Source organism: Ambystoma mexicanum, chromosome 11 (assembly GCF_040938575.1).
Source record: "Ambystoma mexicanum isolate Mex_15411 chromosome 11, UKY_AmexF1_1, whole genome shotgun sequence".
NCBI lineage: Eukaryota > Metazoa > Chordata > Amphibia > Caudata > Ambystomatidae > Ambystoma > Ambystoma mexicanum.
Window position 1 is genome coordinate 1,459,695,334 of NC_090934.1, and position 23,275 is coordinate 1,459,718,608.

General features: G+C 47.7%; 1 protein-coding gene across 6 annotated transcripts in view; it reads right to left on the reverse strand.

Annotated features, from left to right (window-relative positions):
• MAP2K5 (mitogen-activated protein kinase kinase 5) overlaps window positions 1-23,275 on the reverse strand; it is a 1,998,137-nt gene that overhangs the window by 1,759,936 nt on the left and 214,926 nt on the right. For all 6 annotated transcript variants that reach the window (XM_069625127.1, XM_069625125.1, XM_069625124.1 and 3 more), the window contains exon 5: window positions 15,033-15,073. In XM_069625127.1, the coding sequence (XP_069481228.1) occupies window positions 15,033-15,073 (41 nt within the window). The remainder of the gene's footprint in view (window positions 1-15,032; window positions 15,074-23,275) is intronic.

Sequence of the window (23,275 nt, forward strand, 5' to 3'; positions counted from 1 at the left end):
GCAGGTTCTACAATTAGAACAGATGTGACAGAGCCATGCCAAATGCTCAGTTCACCAATCCCGTTTTGGGGGCTTTTTGAACCACTACTCAAGCCTTGAGGCAATCCACAGTTCAGATTAGTTTAAACCAGGTTGCTCCCAGATCAGTTTGCTCCTAAATCAGATCTCTTCCATGGTGATCAACTTCTTTTTTCCAGAATTCCCTCAACTTGGCTGTTTTAGGTACGAAACGAGCTAATAAACATTCTATTTCCTTGTTTAGCTTGCACTACACTACCTTTTCTGAGCTTCCTTGCAATTAAAAATTTGAGAAGATTTGATAACCTAGTGCGATAACTAACAATTTCAGATGAGCTGTTGATCAGTTAGGCAGTATGTTCTGCCTCACGGCACATTTCTGTTTGTTTCATATAACCACCGGAGAGCACCTGCCGCCGCCCATTATAAGTTTCTGCTGATGAATTTGCAGCATGCTCGTTTTCCGAGACCCTTGGTCTTTCCTCTATTCCCCATATATCGCGCCTTCAGCTGCACCATTTGCCTGAGTTTCTTGTTAGCCTTTTGCTGCTTACTTTTGGACAAGATGTTTCCTTAAACTACCATTGCAGCCCTGGGTAGTACTTGTGCTTGCCTCCAAAACCCTCCTTCCTGGGCTCGCCCATTTTTGCAGTTGGTTACTTAACTGCACAGGCAGCAGGAGAAATCACCAAGACCTCAGGACTTGCAACACAGTGCATAATGTGTGCCCGGAAACTTCTACCAAAGGGCCAGATCCACACTGGTCAGCTCAAGAGTCCCGTCCCCTTCATAAAACTACAGAAAATATCCCTCGGACAGCAAAGCAAAAATGTTAGCTCTGACCTGGCTGTGCTTAGCTACCTCTTTGGTTTAGCAGGAGATTAGGGCTTGGACCGTAACTATTTAGCCCTAGATTGATTAGGCCAGCTTTCTATGAGTCGGAAGAACAGTTCAGGGGCAACGGGTTTGTCTTGGAAGAAAGGCAACGCAGAGCAGCATAGGTTTGAATCCTGGTCCCGGGCTTAGAGACTACTCGCTGGTATTAAGCATGTTATAAAAAATTAATTTTCCCTCAGCAAACGGGTAAAAACAAACGCTTTAGAACAACGTGGTCTCCGCCCATGCCTTTAACACTCCAACCCTGGCAGGGCTAAAATGGGACACTGCTGAGAGCGAAAAATAAAAATGGTCCTCCTCAACCCCCCCAGCGGAACACAAGGCAACTAAGAGTCCACACATCTAGAACGTAAAGGTTTCTCACTGTCTCGCATGATTTACTGTAGAATTTGGTACTGTGGAGGAAAAGTTTGGGAAACGAAAATGTTACGTACACTAATAAAACGATAAACCTATTTACCTGGCTTCTTCGTAGGCAAAATCAGAGTCCTACCACAGCATAGCTCTAGATCCAGGAGCCGCAGTACTCCCAACTGGTCTGAGAGTTGTCACCGCCGCTGGCTTGTTAATAGCGAAAACTGACTCCCTGTCATGATTGCGGTTCCCAATGCGGTCTGGTCATCGTTACTAAAAGGGAACACGTGTCGAAGTCCTTCCTTACCAGATACGAAATGCTACTAATTTCCACTGCCAATGTAACCCAGAGTCGCTGTTTAGTCCTGAACCCTGTGTCGTTATTACCAACCCCTGAAGATGGGGAGCTGCAAGACTGTCGGGTTGTTGTGGAGATATTCTTGTCACCCAGTGTTGATCTGTCTGATGTACCTTTATTGAATACTGGCCTTATTATTTTAGTTGACGGATCTTGCATCCCTGTTCCGGAAACCGGGGAATTGGTTACCCCACATGCTGTTCTAGAAGCATAGAACAAGTTGCTTTCTTACCTGGTAACGTTCTTTCGATGGGATGGTCCGACGACGTATTCCATATCTGTGACATGTAATCACCACAGCTGTGCTGCTTCGGAAACTTTTTTCGGCGTCTGCGTCGATGACGTCGATGCGCCGTCGTCGAGGACCTCCTCCGACGTCCGACGTCATCCAATGTGATAAGTAGGACGCACGACGCCAGTAGCCTCAGTTGTAGTTTTTTCCCCCAGAACGTGTGACATTAGTCAACTGCCAGTCAGACACCAAGCCTTGCGGAACGTAAGCTGCAATCGCAAAAGAAATTCTGCAGCGGGGAAGGCAGGGAGAGAGCGATATGGAATACGTCGTCAGACCATCCCATCGAAAGTACGTTACCAGGTAAGAAAGTAACTTGTTCTTCGAGGGGATTGGGTCCTCCGACGTATTCCATATCTATGACAGACTCCCAAAGCAGTACCAGAGCAAGGAGGAGGGAAAGAATTTAGAATCAAAATTTAGAATTGCCAATCAAATAGCAGAGCAAAGGACCGCCTTGCCAAAGGCCGGATCCTGTCCTCGGATGGAATCGAGGGAATAGTGACGTACAAATGTATGTACTGAAGCCCAGGTGGCTGCATCACAGATGTTGCGAATAGGAACACCCCTCTGCAGGGCAGTAGATGCAGCCATACCCCTGGTAGAATAGGCCCGCAAGCCAGCCAGTGGGTCCTTACCCGCCAAACGGTAACACTCCGAGATGGATAAAATAATCCAGCGAGACAGTCTGTTTCGTCACAGCTTGTCCCAAACGCTTTCCAGCGTAACCAATAAAGAGCTGATCGTCCACACTGACCCGGGACATGCGTGAAACATAAAAGCTTAAAGCTCTCCTAGGATCAAGCCTATGGAGCCTCTCCTCTTCCTTACCAGGATGCGGAGGAGGATAGAATGCCGGAAGAACAACCTTCTGGGCCAAATGAAATTCCGTCACTACCTTCGGAAGAAAAGAAGGACGAACTCGAAGGACAACCCTGTCCTTGTGAAAAACAGTGAAGGGTGGCTTAACTGAAAGTGCCTGTAACTCACTCACTCTGCGAGCGGAAGTAACCGCAACTAAAAACACAGTTTTCAGAGTTAACAGCCTCAAAGGGCAAGAATGTAAAGGCTCAAACGGAGCACCCATAAGAAACTTAAGAACAAGGTTTAAATCCCAACCGGGGACCAGGAAAGGTGACAGAGGGAACACATTAGTGAGCACTTTCAGAAACTGTGAAATTAAAGGGATTTTAAAGTAGGAACACTCTTCAGACGAGCGCTTAAAGATGGACAGCGCCGCCAGGTAACCTTTAATGGTACCCACTTGCAAGCCCCTGTGGGCCAAAGAAAGTAAAAAGGACAGAACCATGGGGATATCGCATGCAAAAGGATCCACATTCTGAACTCTGCACCAGTCGCAGAACTTACGCCAACGGTACAGAGACTTTGTTGCTGGCCGTCGGGCCGAGAGCAACACCTCCATCACGTCTTCAGGGAGGTCCCAATCCTTATACCTCAACCTTTCAGAAGCCAAGCGTGAAGGTTGAGGGATCTGACCTCTGGATGGAGAACCTGACCCCCGCCTCCCGTGAGAGCAGCTCGTCTCGGTAGGGAAGACGGCGTGGAGGGCAGATGGACAAGTCGAGAAGGTCCGGGTATCACGTCCTCCGAGCCCACGCCGGAGCAATGAGGATCATCCGGGAACCGAACTTCCGTAACCTCTGCAGCACTTGCGGGATGACGGGGACTGGAGGAAACGCGTACAGCAGCGGGAATGACCACACCACCACAAACGCGTCTCCTAAGGCTCCTTTTGGAGGAAATTCCCGCGAGCAGAACCTCTCGCACTTCCGGTTGACAATGGAGGCGAAGAGATCCACTTGAGGGGTCCCCCAAAGGGCGAAGCTCTCCAGGAGAATCTCCTGAGCCAACTCCTGCTCGTGAGAGATCGTGCTTTGCCTGCTCAGAGCGTCCGCCGTCACGTTTTCGTCTCCGGCCAGATGAACTGCCGAGACCGAAACTTCCTGCTGGATGGCCCAGAACTCGAGCTGCATCGCCTCCCTGCACAGAGGAAGTGACCCTGCCCCCCCTTTTTGTTGAGGTAGTGAATGGCCACTGTGTTGTCCGTCAGGATCAGGACACTCTTTCCTCGCACAGTCGGCAGAAAATCCTTCAGGGCTAGCCTGACGGCCCTCAGCTCCAACAGATTGATATGGAGTCTGGACTCCGACGGAGACCAACGACCGCTGACTGTCAGCCCGTTGGCATGAGCTCCCCATCCCGTGAGGGATGCATCCGTCACGATCGTCACCTCCGGCCAGGGAAGCCAAAATGGAGCCCCCTTCATCAAGTTGCCTTTGACGGCCCACCATAGAAGGTCCTGGGCGACCGAGGGCGGCACCTGAACCGGGTCCGACATCCTGCCGGAGGACTGCGACCATTGCATCTTGAGTGCCCACTGCAAAGATCTCATACGCAGGCAAGCCTCTGGCACCAGAAGAATGCAGGATGCCATGAGGCCGAGCAACCTCAAGAACTCGCACGCTGGGAGCGTCTGGGCATGCTGAAACTTGTGCACCATCTGCTGAATGTGAAGAGCCCTCACCTGGGGAGGGAAACACTGCCCCAGGGAAGTGTCGAGCACTGCTCCGATGTACTGGAGCCGCTGTGTTGGCGTCAAATGGGACTTCTTTAAATTGAGGGAGAAGCCCAGCCTGTGAAGGGAGTGGCAGGTGACGGACAGATGATCCAGGACTTGCTCGGGAGAGCTCCCCCTGATCAACCAATCGTCCAGGTAGGGGTAGACGTGAATCCCCCCCCTTGCCTGAGATGCGCTGCCACAACCACCATGAGCTTGGTGAAAACCCTCGGGCGGAGGTCAATCCGAACGGCAGGACCCGAAACTGAAAGCGCGAGTCGCCAACCGCGAACCTGAGGTACTTCTTGTGCTTGGGATGGATCGGCACATGGAAGTAAGCATCCTTGAGGTCGCGAGACACCAACCAGTCCTGAAGCTGAAGGGCCTGGAGGACTTGAGAGAGAGTAACCATCCTTCCTGAGGAGTTTGTTCAAACCGCGCAAGTCCATGATGGGTCTCAATCCCCCGTCTTTCTTCGAAATCAAAAAATAAGGGGAATACCATCCCTTGTTCCTCTCCGCTACAGGCACCAGTTCTATGGCGCCTTTCTCCAGCAGAGCTTGAATTTCCTGCGCAAGGAGCGGATCCAGACTCTGCAAAGAGAGGTTCCCTGGTGGATTGTCGCGAGGCCTGGGAAGACAGTAGCCGTGGGTTATGATCTCCAGAACCCACACATCTGAAGTAATGGCACGCCACTCTACAAGATGCTGCGCCAGCCTTCCCCCAACCGGCGAACCATGGGACATGGCCTCATGACTGAGTGGTAGCGGCTGCGGCGTTACCTGAGGGCAAAGAGGCAACTGCCCTGAGCGGCCTTGGCACCACGGGTACCCTGTCGTCCACCTCTGGTACCCCTGCGTTGGCCTCTTTGACTGCCAGCTCCTCTCGCTTTACTGAAGGACGAGTAATCGCGAAAGGAACCACCCCTCCATTGCTGTCCCCTAGGACGAAAAGGCGGAAGTTGGCGAACTGCAGCGCCCAACGACTTCGCTGCAGCTTTTGAGGTCTGCAACCTCTCAAGGCTCTCATCAGCCTTGCTACCAAAAAGGTGTTCACCGTCAAAGGGCATGTTGAGGAGCCGGGACTGCACATCAGGAGCAAACCCCGACTTCCGCAACCACGCAAACCTGCGTATCATGGTGCTCGCCGCCATGGACCTGCTGACGCATTCAGCCATGTCCAAACCCGACTGAACGGACTCACACATGGCATCCTTACCATCCTGGACCATAGCAAGGAAACCATCCCGTTCGTCCCCTTCGGGAATATGTTCAGCCGCTAACGCAACACAGTTCCACAGAGGGTGTGTGAAACGAGACAAGGCACAAATGGAGTTGGCCGCCTGAAGCGCCATACCACCAGAAGAAAACACTTTCTTCGCCCAGCCATCAAAACGTTTGTCGTCCCTATCAGGAGGGATGGTAGGGTACGATGCCTGCTTTGCCGGGGCCATGGCCGTCTGCACCACCAAACTCTCCGGAGTGGGGTGCCTGGTCAAGTAGCAGGGGTCGCTACTGGCTGGACGGTATTTTCGCGACAAGGACCTGCCCACCGGCGGGAGACTCTCCGGAGCGGTCCAAGCCGCCGCCACCCTTCTCTGTAAAGCCATATGGAACTGCAGTACCGGGTCAGTTGGGGGACCAACATCAAGGATGTCCGTGAGATCATCCTGCACAAACTGCCCTGAGGGAGCAGACCATCCCAAGTACTCGGAAACCCTAGCCATAAGGCGTCGGTACGAGGACTCGGCATGAGAGCCAGGCTCAGGCCTACAAAACTCCACCTCCGGAGATGTGTCCAGTCCACTGGCATCATGCAGTGACTGCCTCAAATCGTCAAACTGACTATGGCCCGAGACAATTTCATCTGGAACCTGACTAGGAACCAGGCCATCAGAATCCTCATCCGCCTCCGAAATATATTCCAGGTGGCGAAAAGAAGGCACCCGAGAGTGCTTGCTCTTAACCAGAGCCTTCCTAGGGGGTTCCCCCGTGCCACGGGGTACCTCCGACACCCCGGCCTCGAAAGGCGTCGAGCGAATCGGCGCCGGCATCGAGAGAACAGGCATCGGCGCCGAGAGGATCGGCGTCGAGTAAATCGGCGTCGACGTCAGATGTTGCGCCGCCAGCATCTGCGGCGTCGACAGTCCTCGAAGCCGGAGCTCCGAGCGTGTCCTTTGACGACCTGAGCGTCTACGGCTTTGACGACTTCCTCGGAGCCGGAGCCTCGAGAAAGCCTGTCGACGCCCTCGACGCCTCAGACGTCGATGTCTTCCTTGAAGACATCACAGGTGCACACGGTCACGAACGCGTCGAGGACCGGGACCTGGAACGGGTACATCGAGAACGAGTCCCCTTGTCCGAACGGGACCTCTCCCGTGACTCGTGGCGACCACTCTTGCGAGCGGTGTCTCTCGACCTCTCACGACTGACCCCACTCAGGGGCGCGGACGGCTTAGTACCCTGCGACTCGAGAATCACCAGCATTTTCTTCCCGAAGGAAGCCCATTCCTCCGGCGTCGCACGGCTGGTGGGATAAGCGACGAGCCGGGCAGAGTCCTCCGAAGAGGACCTGGAAGACGACCGGTGTCGGCGCTTCCGAGAATGCCTCGAAGAGGCCGAGGAGTGGCGAGACCGACTCCTAGAAGGAGACCCACGAGACTTCCAACGATGACGCAGAGAGTCTCCTCTCGAATCATCCGTCGAAAGCCCTGCAGTCTTCGACTTCCGGGGCTTGGACACCCGACCTACCGACAACTTCTTCTTACGTTCACGTAAGGCTTTGGACGTGAGCGACTGGCAGTCGATACAGTCATCCGTGTTGTGGGCCTCCCTGAGGCACCAGAGGCAGGCGTCGTGCGAGTCCGTCACCGACATCTTGGACCCACACTCCCCGCACTTCTTGAAGCCCGGACGCGGGGTCGAAGACGAAGTAGAAGACATCTTCACACGGAGGATTTTCACAAAAACGAACAGGTTCGAAGAACCGAGAAGAACAGAACTCCAAAGAGTCGAGGCGTTAACCGAGATTCACGAAGCAACACGTTCGCGGAAAAAACGGAACTGAGGCTGCGGGTGTCGTGCGTCCTACTTATCACATCGGATGACGTCGGAGGAGGTCCTCGACGACGGCACATTGACGTAGGACGCAGAAAAAAGTTTCCGAAGCAGCACAGCTGTGGTGATTACATGTCATAGATATGGAATACGTCGGAGGACCGAATCCCCTCGAAAATCAATTACCTATGACAAAAATTTGGATATGTCGCCGAGCTTGTGGCACTCACTCCGGTGTGTACTCTGGCTCAAGGTCGATAAGCAACGATCTGTACCAACTCCAGGTACGCTCACAGGCTAGCCCACGACTTCAGACATCTTTAGAAACAGCGAGGATACTTCATCTCAACGGACACCCCAATATTGCATGGAAAATATGTTTCAGCTCTATTAAATGCATTATTACACCCTGCAGCTAAACCCATAGTGAAATGTAAAGGGCATGATCCCCCGCTCGTTTATGGCCCATGGAAATGCTTTAGCTCATGGTGCAGCTCGCTCAGCAGCCTTGAAAGGGCCCCTGGTTCCTAATGAATGTCTTGTTTGTGTTGCAGTTTCACAGTAACTTATCCCTTCCCTTTCCAGTCTGGCAATTCTCCAAGATCAAGCTTCAGAGGCCGAGAGGGTGACTTGGACTCAACATAGGTATAGCCTGGGAGTAGCCTCGCTGTGGCGTTCCCCAGACAGCCGCCTGGTGGCACTCAAAGTACTCCTCTCCTATCTGACCCATGAAGCGCATGGCGCAGCGCACTCAAAAATGGCATGATTATGATAATGCACAGGAACTGGAGGATAGCTCCTGGTTTAGCCTGTATGGCTCAGTTATTGTGAAAATTGTTAGACATGCTCGACATACAATGTTGGGAGAACGGTGCGTGGAAATCGGTCTGCACATCGCATACCGGAAGGTCTGGTTTTTTACACGTGCAGATTTCATACATCTTCCCCCCCTGTATAACTTCGCTTTATTGCTTGGTCCTTGTGGAATGCGGTTTCTGTATACGTGGAGGCATATCCTTGTAGAAATGCAGATGCTGTCAAAGTGGACAAGAAATTGTTAGAGTTTATACCTCTGTTTGGGTTGCACCTTAGTATAGACAGCGACGAGGTACCCATTTTTACTGTTCAGGTTATTAGGGAAGTCTGCAAAGCTCTGGAAATATCTCATCAGTTCCATTGTGTTTACCACCCTCATTCAAGTACACATGTAGAACCCCCAGAACTGCAACCTAAAGTTGAGGCTGTCCAAAGAATGCAAAGAGATGGGGTTGAAGTGGCCCCAAGGCTTGCCCCTGGCTTTGTTTGCTTTGAGAAAACCCACAGCGTGAACAGATCGTCTGCTCCTGAAAACCTCACTGGTCGTCTTATGAGAATGGGAACTGCATACCCAGCAGTTCCCCAGGTTCAGAGTTTATCGTTAGATGATGACAGTTTGATCAAGTGTTGTTGCATGTTTATTAAAGTGGTTTGATCTCTTCATGCCCAGGTCCATGAAACCCTGCCCAAACCAGCCACTTGACCTTGCCACCCCTTGCGGGAAGGGCATTAGGTCCTGGTGAAGGTCCATCACCGAAAGTCCTCACTTCATCCAAGGTGACTTAGACCATTTTAAGTACTGCTTACTACAAACACTGCTGCTAAATGTGATGGGATCCTGGCTTGGATCCACGTGCACATTGCCGCAAAGTCACTGCACCAGTCGATGTCATCATGTCTGAATGCACCAGTCTTCCTTGGGCTGGCCCCAGGTCCACCACGACCACCGACACCACCACTATCCGTGACGTCCCCAACCATTTGCTGATGTCACTCTTCCAGGGTTTCTGCAGCAGAGAGACCTGCATCAATACGTTCATGTGCTGAAACAGAATCCGCAACTTCTGAGTCTTTTTAACACAGTGAGGCCTCTGCCTGGATGAACTGGCGTGCACTTTACCTGCAGGCCTCAAACTGCTGCCCCAAATTTACCATTTGATTTCAAGACCTGATGGTTCAATGAGTGGGCCTGGTGTGCACCGTGTTCCGGCTACATCTCTGTTATTGTTGTGATTCTTAAAATAATTATATTCTCTTGTGTAACTGCGGACATCTTCTGCACCACTTGCCATGAGCGTGGTGGTCATTCTGCACACCCCTAGGTTCACAGTGAAAATAATCATTTACACCTCTCCTCGCAGTATGCCTGCATATCAATCTGACCAATTGGGTTTGTTCTCATTTGCCACATGATCTTTTCTATTTCACCTATCCCCTTCCAATGGGGTGGGGAGAATGACCGTTCAGATCTCAAGATGGTTAACCAATCCCTGGGTCCAGGACCTTGTAGGGATGCTCATTCGCACTTGGGCTTTACTGGTCCTCTGAACTTTCCCTCCCCAGACCAAGTACGCATCAAACGGCTGCACTCCCTTTCCTCCCTGGCAGTTGTTCTTCTATGTTATACAACCAAGGATCCCTATAAATGGGACGAACAAGTGTCTGATTTATGCACTGTGTTAATCAACTATTCAATGATATATGCAATGTTAAAATGTATGCATTTTTCATGTGAGTAACTGATCATGTAACAGCGTCTCGATGCCTGAGGGCTTAGTGCGCTATATAATGCAAAAACTAATTAAAATAAATATCTGTCCACTAACTCTAGCGTGGTGATTAATAAAATGGCACCTTCACCTTTGAACATTATTTTTCGTTCTCCCAGTCGGCTACACAACAGGAACTTACTTCACCTGTGGGGACAAGGCTTACCCCCGATTGCCCATCGATTGGGGAGGAAGCTGTTAAATGAGAAATATTCTGCTTGCAGTGCATCACACTGCCACATTTCTGCTCAAGCCTGCCCTAGGAGAAGCACTGATTGGGAAACCTTTGTTGCAGAAATGGGATATTTTATACCAGCAATTCGGGTTTAAATAAATAGATACCGGTTGCTCGACTGTTGCGGTTAGAGAAGGATATCACAAATACTATTATAGTGTGCTTGTTGTCCTGTGAACAAGTAGCCATCCAGACTATGGTGCTCCACAATCTTAAACCCCTAGATATTGTTCTAGCCTCGCAAGGAGGAGTCTGTGCCGTCGTAACACGTGGGGGTTGCATTTTCATACTAGATTACTCAAGTAACACCACAGTCATTACCCACATTCATCATACTGTAAGGCTCCTGCATACTAGTACAGAGGCTAGACTTCCTGGTCCTTTGATCTTGGATTGTAGGTCTATCAGTCAAATCTTGCTTATAGCAGTGGTCATAATTTTAAGTCTGTCCCGTCCGTCAATGGTTCGTAAATGCCTCTTATTAAGTATGCAATACCTGTTCTAAAGTTTCCCCAAGTGCTCCACGTCATTCATGTTCCTTAAGGCACAATCTTTTTACGACATGCCAGGATGTGAGGTGTATTCCCTTAGGGATGTTTGCAATGAGACTGGAGTGAAGTTCTCATAGGAGGGGACTGTGGTTGGAAACGTTTGGAAACCGAAAAGGTTATGTACTCCCCTAGCATATTGGAACCAGAGAAGGTGGGAACCACAGTTAATGCGCAAAGACGTTTTTGAAAATATCAAAACACAAATATCAGGAGCACTGCAGTAAGACCCTGGGTAATCATTTCAGAAATGTATATCCTAGAAACTTCATTCCATAAAACCACGTGCTCACCATAAACTCTCAATGAGCTTAGGAAATGGATCTGTATACATTATATTTCTAACCCAAAGATGTAACAAAAACATTCTGTGTAAGTTCAGAGACATCACTCTTTGATAATAAAAGTGGTCAGATATTTAGTATCATCCAAGGAGGACACTACTAGTATTACACAGATCCGCCAAAGAATTTCGGACCTAGTCTGTCTTCAGGGCAACCCATGTACAAACACCAAACGTGCAAGTTAGGTTTGACAATATCAACATTGTGTGGTAAACCAAAATCAAAAATAAGTAAAGACGGCTATGGCTACAATGATGAAAAACAGAAAAGATAAACATTGTTAATGTCTTCAGTGAATAATAGCGTCTTCGTAGAATATCGCAATAAACCACCCGAATAACTAATGATAACGGCAACTGTCAAGTCTTCAAATATCTAAACCAAGAAACAAACAAAAATCAAAAATGGATTGTCAAATGAATATTAAACTAGCACAAAGCTCTTAAAAGGTACAAGTACGCGTATACATATTCTCTCCAAATGTTTTCTTACATCTACGAGTCAGTAATATAATGTATACAGTTACATTTCCTAGCTCACTCAGCGTTTATGGTAAGCACACAGTTTTCTGGAATTAGGTTTCTAGGATACGCACTCCCCTCGCATGCCATGTTTAAACCACTGCTTCCATCTTGTGCAAAGCGAGGCAGATTGAACTGCGCATGTCTTTGCCATGAAAGCCCTTTGCCTAGCATGTAGGAACGCTGGCCTTCACATATCTCGAGTCGGACGGGTTTCCCTTTTGGCATATGCAAGCATGCTTTAGTATATCGGTTTCTCAGGAAAAACGGCATTAGTAGGCGGACGTTGTCATATTGCAAGCGCTCTCGCCTGCCACAGAGCGTGTGTGAATCTTTAGGGAGTATATCCACCTTGACTAAATATATTATGATATGCAGACCTCCCTGATAATACTAACTAGCACAGCTGAGTGCATCTGGCATCAAAGGCTTGTATAATGAGGGTGTGTTCTCCGTTAGCAACAATGTTTCCAAGTGAGACTGTGCCCTGTTGAGACCACCCCTTCCATTGAAACGCATGTGTTCCTTTGAGTATAAGGGCCTGGTGCACCAAAGGAGTGGGGGTTCACTTGCGCCGGAGTCTCGCGCTGCCGCTGGTTCTGCTATTGCTTTTACTAGTAAATAGTTCACTAACCCACCAAACTCGTGAGTGGTCGTTTCTCCAGCACAGTACCATTAGATGGAAGCCATTTCCTTCCTTTATTTCCCTGGGGACATTATAAATACTTTAATTTACACTTTTAAACTTTTTTGTTTTTACAGTAGCACACAAGCCACTAGACCTCTTCAGCAAATGCTTGCTATACTCAATACAAAAAACCTATTTCAAGAGGTCTGTGTCATGCTTCCATCTCTTGCCATACTATTTGCTGGTTACACCCAAGGCCCCTAATGAACACTGACCCATGTCGAGCCAGTTAGTCCAGACAGTGCATACTACGGCCTGGTACTTCATACTACTGAAGACAACAAATTGCAACCTTTACCAACTGAGTGTGGATGCCTAACCAAGCGCCGACCATCTAAGCTCATGTCAGTCTACTGGATGGCATTAGCAAAGGGGACTGTGCCCGGCTGCAAATTATACAGAACAGTGCGGTCAGAGCTGTGGTAGATCTCAACAGAAGAGAGCATGTGTCCGAAGCCAGAAAAAAGCTGCTCTGGCTGCCGATGGAGGCAAGAATTTATTTTCGCCTACTGTCCATCACTTAAAACTGCCTCTCCCGGCAAGAGCCCCTCTTACCTTTCAGAAAGTCTAAGAAAAAAAACTGAGATTAGGTCCTTGCGATCTAATGAGGACAATCTCCTTGTGGTGCCCAGGACTAAGCTGGCAATGGTCAGTGAAGGTGCATTTATTGCAGCGGCTCCTATAACTTGGAACTCGATCCCACCAGATCTCAGGAAGATAAATTCCACAGAACTGTTCAAACGGTGCTTGAAGACATTCGTGTTCAGATAATGTGCATTGCAGACAGTATCCTTGCTACTGATGGGTGGTGGCCTCAGTTATGTCTTGTCCATAGTTTTGTTTTTTGTGTGCCCTAATGCCCTCGGGCCACTGGTGCGTGTTACAAATGTATAAACTAAACTTTGGCGAAAGACCTCTCAATATACGTTTTAAGCCCCCTGTCCATTTCAGATCCATCCACCCTGATTTGACCTCTAGAGTCTCAATGCCGGGTTGCTGACATATTAAAGGCACTCATGACAAGTGTAATGGGCAGATCCCACTACAGGCAGTCAGTCTCAAACGGGCTCAGACCCTCAGCTGCCTGCTGTACTATGGACCAGAGGCAACTGGTGCTGCGCACTCCTGCCCGCAGTGTTCATTAGTGCTGCATGACTTGGCCTAGTCGTCAGGAGCGCTCTCTTTTCCGCTTAGCACACCAACACCACTAGTTATCTGCATTGTACTGTTTGCATCATTCCTCAGTCAGGGGTTCAGGTGGCAGACACAGGGGTTCAGTTGCATACATGGCACGTGCAGCTCTTTTCATACAGCAGGGTAAGCAACCTGATGCAGTGTTGCCGGATAAAACCTGTTCGCTAATGTTGTGGTTGGGTCCATTGATTACATCACCCCTTAAAAATGTCCAGCGCTAAACCAACTAAACAATGGAGTCCGTCATCTCGCTTTCCCAACAGGAAAGAACACAACGACCTTTACCAAACATCCTGTTTAGTGGCACATATCCGGTAAATAATATAACACGGCACATCAGACCTCCGTAAGAATCTATGCAACAGACACTTCAGTCCAAGCATTTTGGTGAAGGTTGCACATCGATCAACACTGCGCACAATACCATTGGCATTCCCAGGAGACGTTCCCTCACTTCAAGACATTTACAAGCGCGAAACGACAGAGTCTTTGCACCACAAGGGGACAGTTCACAGTGTGTTGAATGTGCATCCGTTCACGGATCCCATTCTGTCGCCAGGGAAGAAGTGTAGCTTGTGCTTCTTATATTGAGATTGAAGCACATAACACACACATGCAAATCATCGCCCTATAATGCCTAATGTCATCTGCTGTCACTCAAGGCCTTGTGCTGCTCGGATTCACTCTCTTGCACTCTCGCTCAGAAATTCTTGCACTGCAGTCTTTAGTGTCCTTCACTATGTCGGTTCCTGCCCACAACGTATGCCAAACCTGTCCTGCATTGCCGGTGTCATCACTCTGTGCAGCGCTCTCTAAGAGTCCAGTTATGCTGAGGTTACCGGTTGTGTAGGGCTTGGCAGGAACCAAGTATTGTACTCTCTCCCAGTTCCTGGCTTTTGACCGCCTACCTCTCATCAATGGAACAGACCTATGTTGAAATGTTCGATCACTGGAATTGTGTTGGGATAGTGGAATATTTAAACGATAGAACCATCAAGGGGAATTCAGATATCCTGGGAAAGAAAACGTTGGCCCCTTCATGTGAAAGGTGTTCTACTGGTTGGATATTGGTGAGAGGAGCTGTGCCAGTGGGATGTTGATCAAACAATAGCGCTTCTAATCAATCATAGAAGTCTTAAATGATGGACATTATTTAATGCAACACCCAAACCTTGGTCTGCATGTGTGGACTACAGGCCAGAGTAGGTTTCATTGCCGAGGAGCTCTACTTTTGCTGCTCGTCCCCCACTCCTCCCAGCACCCCCCAATCCTCCCCCCCCCCAATCACTCAGTGCCAGCGGAGGGGCAGTTATAAATGACATTTCAATAAATGGAACATGGCGTCGGAGACGCGCGGCGCCTACCTTCAGCCCGTGGATGTTGCGCTTCCCGGGAGGCTTGCAGGCTGAAACAGTAATTGACTAAATTGAAGAACACATCAGAGGCATTCACAAGCGCGCTCAAAAGCAATCGTTTAAAAAGAAATGAGGGGGCGCCGGAATTAGCAGTGAGGAATGATTGAGAAGGGGCCCCGGAGAGCTGGGAAGCCTGACGCGGCTATCTAGTCACCAATCGAGGCATGTGCTCTAGAAAGGAGGCAACATTTGCTGCAATTTCTGCATTAATAGCACCAGTTCTAAAATGCCAACAACCAGACACCACACACGAAACCAGAGACAGTCAAACACACAAACCAGTTGCATTTTTAGGTGAATTTTTACAACAGATAATCAAACACAATACAAACTGTCGGATCACAGGGAGATTATCGTCACAAACTATAAACATACATTGATAATGCAAAGTAAGCTTAATGTGTTCTAGAAATGCGTGTGGAGGGTAGGGTATGGGGAGAATAATCATACAACCGTGGCATGTTTAGGCTTTCTGCTGCCCTAGGCCCAAATAAGTGCATGCAACCCACCACCCCATCATAACTCCATCTCTGCCAGACTGCACCTTCACCCGATTCCGCCCCTTCAACAAACTGTGCATGTTTTCCAACCTACGCCCCTTCATCCCCATTTTGGCTCCCTAACATTATAAGGAAGTTTGTAAGGCTGCCGGGATTAGAAACGTATTGCTTCCTCCTTATTCATTCAAGCCTGTCCTCTTCTATGATATGGGAGTTGAAAGAGTGTTTTCAGATCTCTGCTGCCCAAGATTTGAGGGAGGCAGTGTGTTCTACCGTTGTGTACTAGAGGCAATTGTTAAGGCTAATTGTATACTTTTGGTTAGGTCAGAAAACAACCTTTTAGAGGAAGCGATAAGAACAAACGGTCTGCCAACTGCACACAAGTGAGAGAAGGTTGGAATGAGGAATTTTGGTTTCAATGCTAATATCTGGTTTCTCTCACAAATTGCCTGCTGTCACTCTATGAGAAGCACCTACACTGGTCTGTAATATTAATGCTTCCCCACAGCATTCACTAGAGCCCTAAACAAATCTTCCATGACCTCACTAGCTACCGGTTCCACTTTGGAACACCAGGATCCGAGGCCCTCAATTGAGTCTCCTAGTAACCCATGTAGTCTACTACTCAGAAATTTCAGGCTGCGAGCTAGACTCTCGAGACTCCATGAGCCCCTGACTAGAACCTTACCTCCCACCAACAAAAGATCTAACATCCAGAAGGCAAATGTCCATTTCAATTGCCCAAGGCCTCTCATCACCCTTACTAAAACAGAACCGTCTCAACCTACTGCCTCCCCTCTCAAAGGAGGACTAATAAATGCCAGATCCCTGACCGCACATGCCACAGACATCTGCGATTTGATACTGCTCGATAACTTGGACTTTGCTATCTCAGTCATGGTTGCATGACGCAGCAGGACCCCTACTCTCCCTAGCAATCCCGTAAGACTATACAATATTCAGGCAAGATCGAACCAATATGCGCAGTGGCGGCATTGCTATCATCGCAAAGACCAGCTTAGGTATGAGAATTACACCTACCATAGCATCAGATTCATGCAAAACGCTCACCATCAAACTCCCATTAGCCAGCTCCCAAACTCCGACTATCCACCTCATCTATAGACCACCTGGACCTATAGGGACATTTGAGGACATCCACAACCTACTTTCTAATAACCTTAAAACCTCCTCCCAACTACTTGTCCTAGGGGACTTCAACTTGGGTTTTTAATGACCCTCTAGATAAAAATGCCACCACCATTGCCAATTCTCTCTCAAACCTGGGTATAACGCAAAAAATGCTAGAACCCACTCACAATGAAGGGAGAATCCTTGATTGGCTAGCAGACTACAACTGCACCGCCAATATCAAAGCCATTGTCCCTCAAACCTGGATAGACCACTTCTCTTGTCATTTGAATTATCTACTTCCAGACCTCCTCCGCCAGTATCCATCATGGCCCCACCATGTCTAACAAGAAATAAAAAGAGCATCACTAGAGATAAAGTGATCCCGGCGATTTTACCCATCCTCAACCATTTAGAAGATCACTTAGACCCAGAAACATTAGTCAACAAATATAACTAAATTATGTTAACCACTCTTGACAACATCGCCCCGCTGAAACTTTGACCAAGTAAACCTAAATCCCACCTAAATAAATGGTTTACCCCTGAACTAAAGGATCTGCAAATACTTAAGAGGAGTTGCGAAACAGCTTGGAGGCTTATCCCTTCAGAAGATAATAAAATTAAACTAACAGCCATCTCCCAATACAAAAAAGAAATCCATTTGGCCAAGCAGAAGTCATTCAATAAGTGTATATCAAATGCAAATTCAAGCTTGAAGGAACTGTTCACCATGCTCAAAGAAATAGAGTCACCCACCCCCATTCTGGATACATGCTCCAAAGATAAAACGTGGTGCTCTTATATTCAACAAGCCCCATCAAAAAAAATCTCCTTACTCTAAACAAAAAAGCCTCCCTCACACAACCTCCCAAGACTTACAACCCAATTATAGACCGTGCTCCAAAGGAACAGGACCTAGTTGCACGATTTATGTCCTCTAAAACCTCTATCCTTGAGGTGGAGAAAGTCATCCTCTCTCTCAAGCCTTCAAATTGTCAGGGGGATACCTGCCCTGCCCAGCTCATAAAAGATGCTGCTAAAGATCTTTCCCCATTTATTGCAAAACTTATCAACTCCTCATTCACGTCTGGCACTGTGCCCACCAATCTAAAAAACAATCTTGGGTACTACCACGGCTCAAAAAGCAAACGCTAGACCCACTTATACCCACAAACTACCATCCCATCACAACAGTTCCTTTTCTGCTTAAAATCCTGGATAAGATTTCTTATAATCAAATCCAAAGTTTTCTGGAACACCACAAACTGCTAGGAGAGCGCCAATCAGGATTCCGTCCCCAACACGGTACAGAGACTGTCCTCATTGATCTGAAGGCACAAATAGATGAACTAAGAGATAAAGGAAAAATTGCTCCCCTCTTGCTGCTGGACCGCTCGGCAGCATTTGACCTCGTGGACCATGGGGTACTTTGCAGCCATAAACTCAGCCACACACTTCTCCAGAGAGGCCATAACTTGGATTGAATCCTTTTTTAGCGATAGGACCATGAGGGTGATATCCCCATAGGCAGCAGCTGACCGGATCCCCATCTTGTGTGGAGTTCCTCAGGGCTATTGCGTCTCAACGACTCCATACAACATATTTACTAAGCCCATTTTTGATGATCTGGACCTTCTTGGCATCACCTATACCAACTATGCAGATGATACCCAGATTCTCCTCCCACTTTCCGGGGATTATAATAAGAATTTGGCCTTGGTAAATAGGGTGTACATCATCATCCAGGCATGGATGGCAAACCACAGTCTATGCCTGAATGACGATAAAAACAGAGCTCATCCTCCTAGGGACTCATTCTGACCTCAAAGAAATAAGCCAGGACTACACCTCATTTGAAATTGATGGTAATTTCATCAAGGTGTCCAAAGAGGTGAAGACACTTGGCTTCTATCTGGATGCCACCCTCTCTTTCGACAAACAGGTGAAGTCTTTGGCATCGGCCACCGCTTACACATGTAAGCTCATCAGAGCAGGCAAACACTTTCTCTCTGACAATAACTGCCTTATCCTAGCAAGAGCATTAATCCTCTCTAGGCTCGACTATTGTAATGCCCTCTACATTCAAGCCAATAAATCCATCACCCATCAAATTCAAATTTTACAAAATAACGCCCTGCGAGCTGCCCTCTGTGTCTCCAAAAGATCGCAAATTTCAAAGATCAGGCGCCAAAACAACTGGCTCTCCACCCAAAATAAAATCCATTTAAAAGTAGCTTCCCTTGTTCACAAAGCCCTGAACAATGCCGCACCAAGCTATCTCACAAACAAACTTACAAAAAGAAACCATACACCCCAGCTAGAACTTCAAATGCCAATAGCCTCATCATATCTAGATTTAGGCTAAGGCGGGGGAGAGCGGAGGGGGGAGTAACTTCCAGGTTCGAGCGGCACAACTATGGAACTCACTGCCCCACCCTTTACCGGAGGAGCAACCCTTCCCGAAATTTAGATCTAACTACATCAACCTGCTGCGGTCTGCCAATGATTAGCCCACCAGCACCTACTCATCCTCACGAGACCCTGGTATAGACACTTCATTGTCCTGCTTACCTTTGCTCTCTTGAACCTCCTCACTCTGCCCATCTGGCCGATGAACGAATATCTATCTAGTGCCTGTGCATATACTTTCCTCATTGTACCTTGTACTCATTATGCCTGTTTGTATACTGCAAATTGTTCGCCGTCTACCTGTAATATACTGTATTTTGTGTTCTGTATGTAACCTATGACACTACCCTGTAATTTAAGCTTCGCATTTTCTGTACTGCTGCGCATTATAAGTGAATAAAACAAACAAGCAACATAACATTTCTACATCCAGTCTTGTCAAATGCTAAAGTTTACATAGGAACAGTGATGGAAATGGAAAATATTTAAAAGGTGGCTCCCACAAGGGACAGGTGGGGGCAGAGATTGGAGGAGGGGGCCGAGTTCTGAGGGGCCAGAGCTGCGCTCAAAGGAAATGTTCAAAATTATAGCTTAAACATGGGTCCATTTCTTTCATGCTGCTTCTTTCGAAACTCCATACTTTACATCAATTCCACTTGAAATCACTTCCATGACAGTGGTGAACCCAAAATACTGTTAGTAAGGCAGTGATTTTTAGTACATTAAGAGATCCATAGACACGCTCTACAGTTGAAGGCTGGAGACGGTTGCTGAGACATTCTATATTAAAAACTGCTTGTTTAATCGGATGACTTTTTGCAATTCCTTATAAACAAACAAGTGCTATAAAATGCGTTTGGGTTGGACTCGTTGCTTGCTTATATTCAGGGCAGCGGTGGGGGTATTTCTTCCCCTATAGTGAAAATCAAAAGTTGGCACCCGTGAACCCAAAGTTTAATTTCCTAATAACTGCTGTCAGAACAACAGAAGCATTTATTTGTGATTAAGCAGTTTTACATGCATATAACATCTTTATAAATATAACCTGTGATAAAGCACAAAAGGAAGGAACACACACATCAGAGTATTTGTGTGGTAGTCTGGCAATAAACAAAAAATAAAACAAACGCACATTTCAAAGAAAACTAGTGAATGCAAGTTTAAGTAGCATTTGAGTTTGGAAATTTGTTTTCCCCCCTACGAAAGTGTGCCCTGAATGTAGAAAGCCTTTTTTCAACAGTGATGGGTCCCGACCCCAGTAATAGTCATGGCCATTGATTCCTGTGGTGTCCCTTTCAGACCAGAAGAAAAGAAACAGGCTAAGCAAATAGCTTGCGAACGCGCAAATGACGGCTGGGGAGAGGAGCAAAGAGCAGATTCGATCAACGTGCCCCCAGCTTCACTCAGCGAAGCTGGGGGCACGGTGCAGCTTGGTCAGGGCTGAGGCAGGCCGGGTCCGAGATCTGGGGAGACATCTCATGACAGATCTCCGCTCTGTAAATCAATGTTAAGTTTTGTAAGCATTTTTGTGTCAAAAATGCAGTTTTCCTATGCAGTTTTCCTAGTAATTCTGAATGACTAAATTGGTTTCAACATGCGCTTTCAGAAATGCCTAAATAACGCACTTGACAAACCTTGATTTGACGCTTATCAAGTTCAACAGCCATACCCACCTGTGCCAAAACGATTACTGCTCTGCAGGTGTACAGGGAGTAGTAGTGGCTAAAACACTGACGCAGATCCACACTAATACACTACTGGGCACTTTGAAACAGTATTTTCTTATTGTATAAGCGCCTAACAATCAAACAAATACATAAATCAGCAGTGATTCCAATCATCAAGGTGAAAGACAAGTAGACCATCTTCGCTGATCAAGAGGGGAAGGGAGGCTACCTTAATTGGGCAAAATGCTACAGCGGATTGGTCCACAGCAAGCCTGTTTTTAGGAGTCCATTCCTGGCTGCTTTAATAAATGTCCTTTGCTTGCTGATGTCTGCAGGAAGTGGGGAGGACAGGACAGGAAGTTTGAGCTCTAGCAAAATCCAAAATGGTGCCACCCTTCTGTGGTCGGAACCTCTCCTGTGGGCTACTCTAACTCCGCCCCTTCCTCTGGCCACCTACTCCAAAAGGACTCCAATAATCTGTACCCTGGTGTTAGAAGGCCAGCGTCATGGAGGGATGGTCTTTCAAGCACTTGTTCCCAGGGGACCTCCCAGGGAGGCGTCCTGTACCCCAGAGGAATGTGCAGACTAGCCTCCAGGATGAAAGGCAGCTTCCTGGGCCAAAACCATCACACATAATGGCAAGTATGGAAGAAGAAAAAGTCAATCATACCATTATCAAGAAGAAAGAGAAAATATCCCTTTAAATACAAGTCTCCAATCAACTGAGATGAGTACATTGAATAACGAGTACATGCCGACCAACTAGCGAGAGAGGAACGCATACGGAGGCAAAAGAGTCCCCCTTCCTGCGTAACACTTGAAGGAGCCTACGACATTCAAGCTTGCGATGAACTGAATTGGAGACGCCAGAGACACAGCGTATCCCAGATGCAAGAAGCAGAGAGGGTCGCAGCCCAATACGAGGTGGTGGCGTGACCATGAAGAATATGTGGTGTGCAGGCGGCCCACAAACCAATTTGGTGTTTGATTTCTACTTGTATGGCGCTTATACTCATCTTATAGGAGTTTGTTTTGTCAACTGAAATTCATAGGAGGTGTAGTCCACATGTTACCATGGTGGTTTTTATTATTGTTCACCATAATTTGAGACTGTTGAGTATCACACCTACTCCCAAGTTAGGAAAAGGCTGATGAACACCTTGAGACATCAGAGTCCCACTATGAAGCTCAAGTCTGTAAAGCAGCAAATGACACCCATTGAGACTGCTGAAGAGTTTCACAATGACTCCTGCACTTGTGAAGAGGCTCAAGAAGATCTGACACTGGAACCTGTATGATAAAAAGCTGAATGCTAATTTCTCGATTTTGGGAAACAGAGAAATGCCGACCCATAGCCTCTAGTGACCTTCGGGTTATCCTGTGCATCAAAGCTTGCAGAAAAAAAAAATCAGCACCACTTCCATTGTGGTGCTGTTCAAGGCATCACTTTAGATTCAATTGATGGTTCTGTCTGTACCACCCTCACAATGTAAATAGAAAGTGAAGCTGGCTAGATAAACTCAAAAGATAAGGCGCATTAGAAAACTCATCTGATAAATTAACTTTGTCCAGAATGTAGCTGCTCACTCAGCAGTGATGTGCACATGTACGCAGGCACACTGTCCCACAGGATTATCCAGAGAGAATCAGGCAGACCAACAATGCACACAGTCCTTGGTTAGCCTAGGAAGTGTGGCAAAATTAGTAGGTAGGCAGATAAGCAGGCGGGATCCACTAGATTTATGTCAAGCAGCTCTGAGGGTAAGCAGGTGGTTCTGTGATGTTTCCCCGAAGGCCGGTTTGCTCGAAACCCAGTTCACCAAGTCAGAGCACAGAGCTGTGGGGAAAGCATTTCCTTTGCGTGCTTCCTCCCTACCCTCCTCCTTTGCGAGGGACACCCCTGGCCCACTCACAAATAGAACAACCAGAGTATACGCACCCACTGCAGCCGCCGAGCCAGTACCCATCTACCGTTGAGTTCCCCAAGGCTCCTGTGTTTCACCTATGCTTTATAATATATTTACTAAGCTTCTCTTTGATCGTCTTGATAACCTGGGTGTCACCTACACAAACTATGCAGATGACTCTCAGGTCCTCATCACCCTCACTGGCTGCTATGAGAGAGACTCAGAAAAGTTTAATTAAATCTATTGCGAAATACAGGCCTGGATGGCAACACAGCCTCTGCTTAAATGACAAGACGGAGCTCTTGATCGTTGGCACCCAAGGTTTTAAACTCGACTATAGGTACAAATCCTTTAACATTGATGGCAATATCAAAGTTGCCAAAAAAAAACCTTGGTGTTTACCTAGATTCCACCGTCTCACTTAAAAACCAAGTAAATTCCACAGCTTTCACCAGTGCATATACTAATAAACTAATCAACACCTGCAAACCTTTTCTGTCCACAAATAGCTGCCTCACGCTAGCCAGTGCCTTGATCTTGTCCAAACTGGACTATTTTAACACCCTATTCCTAGG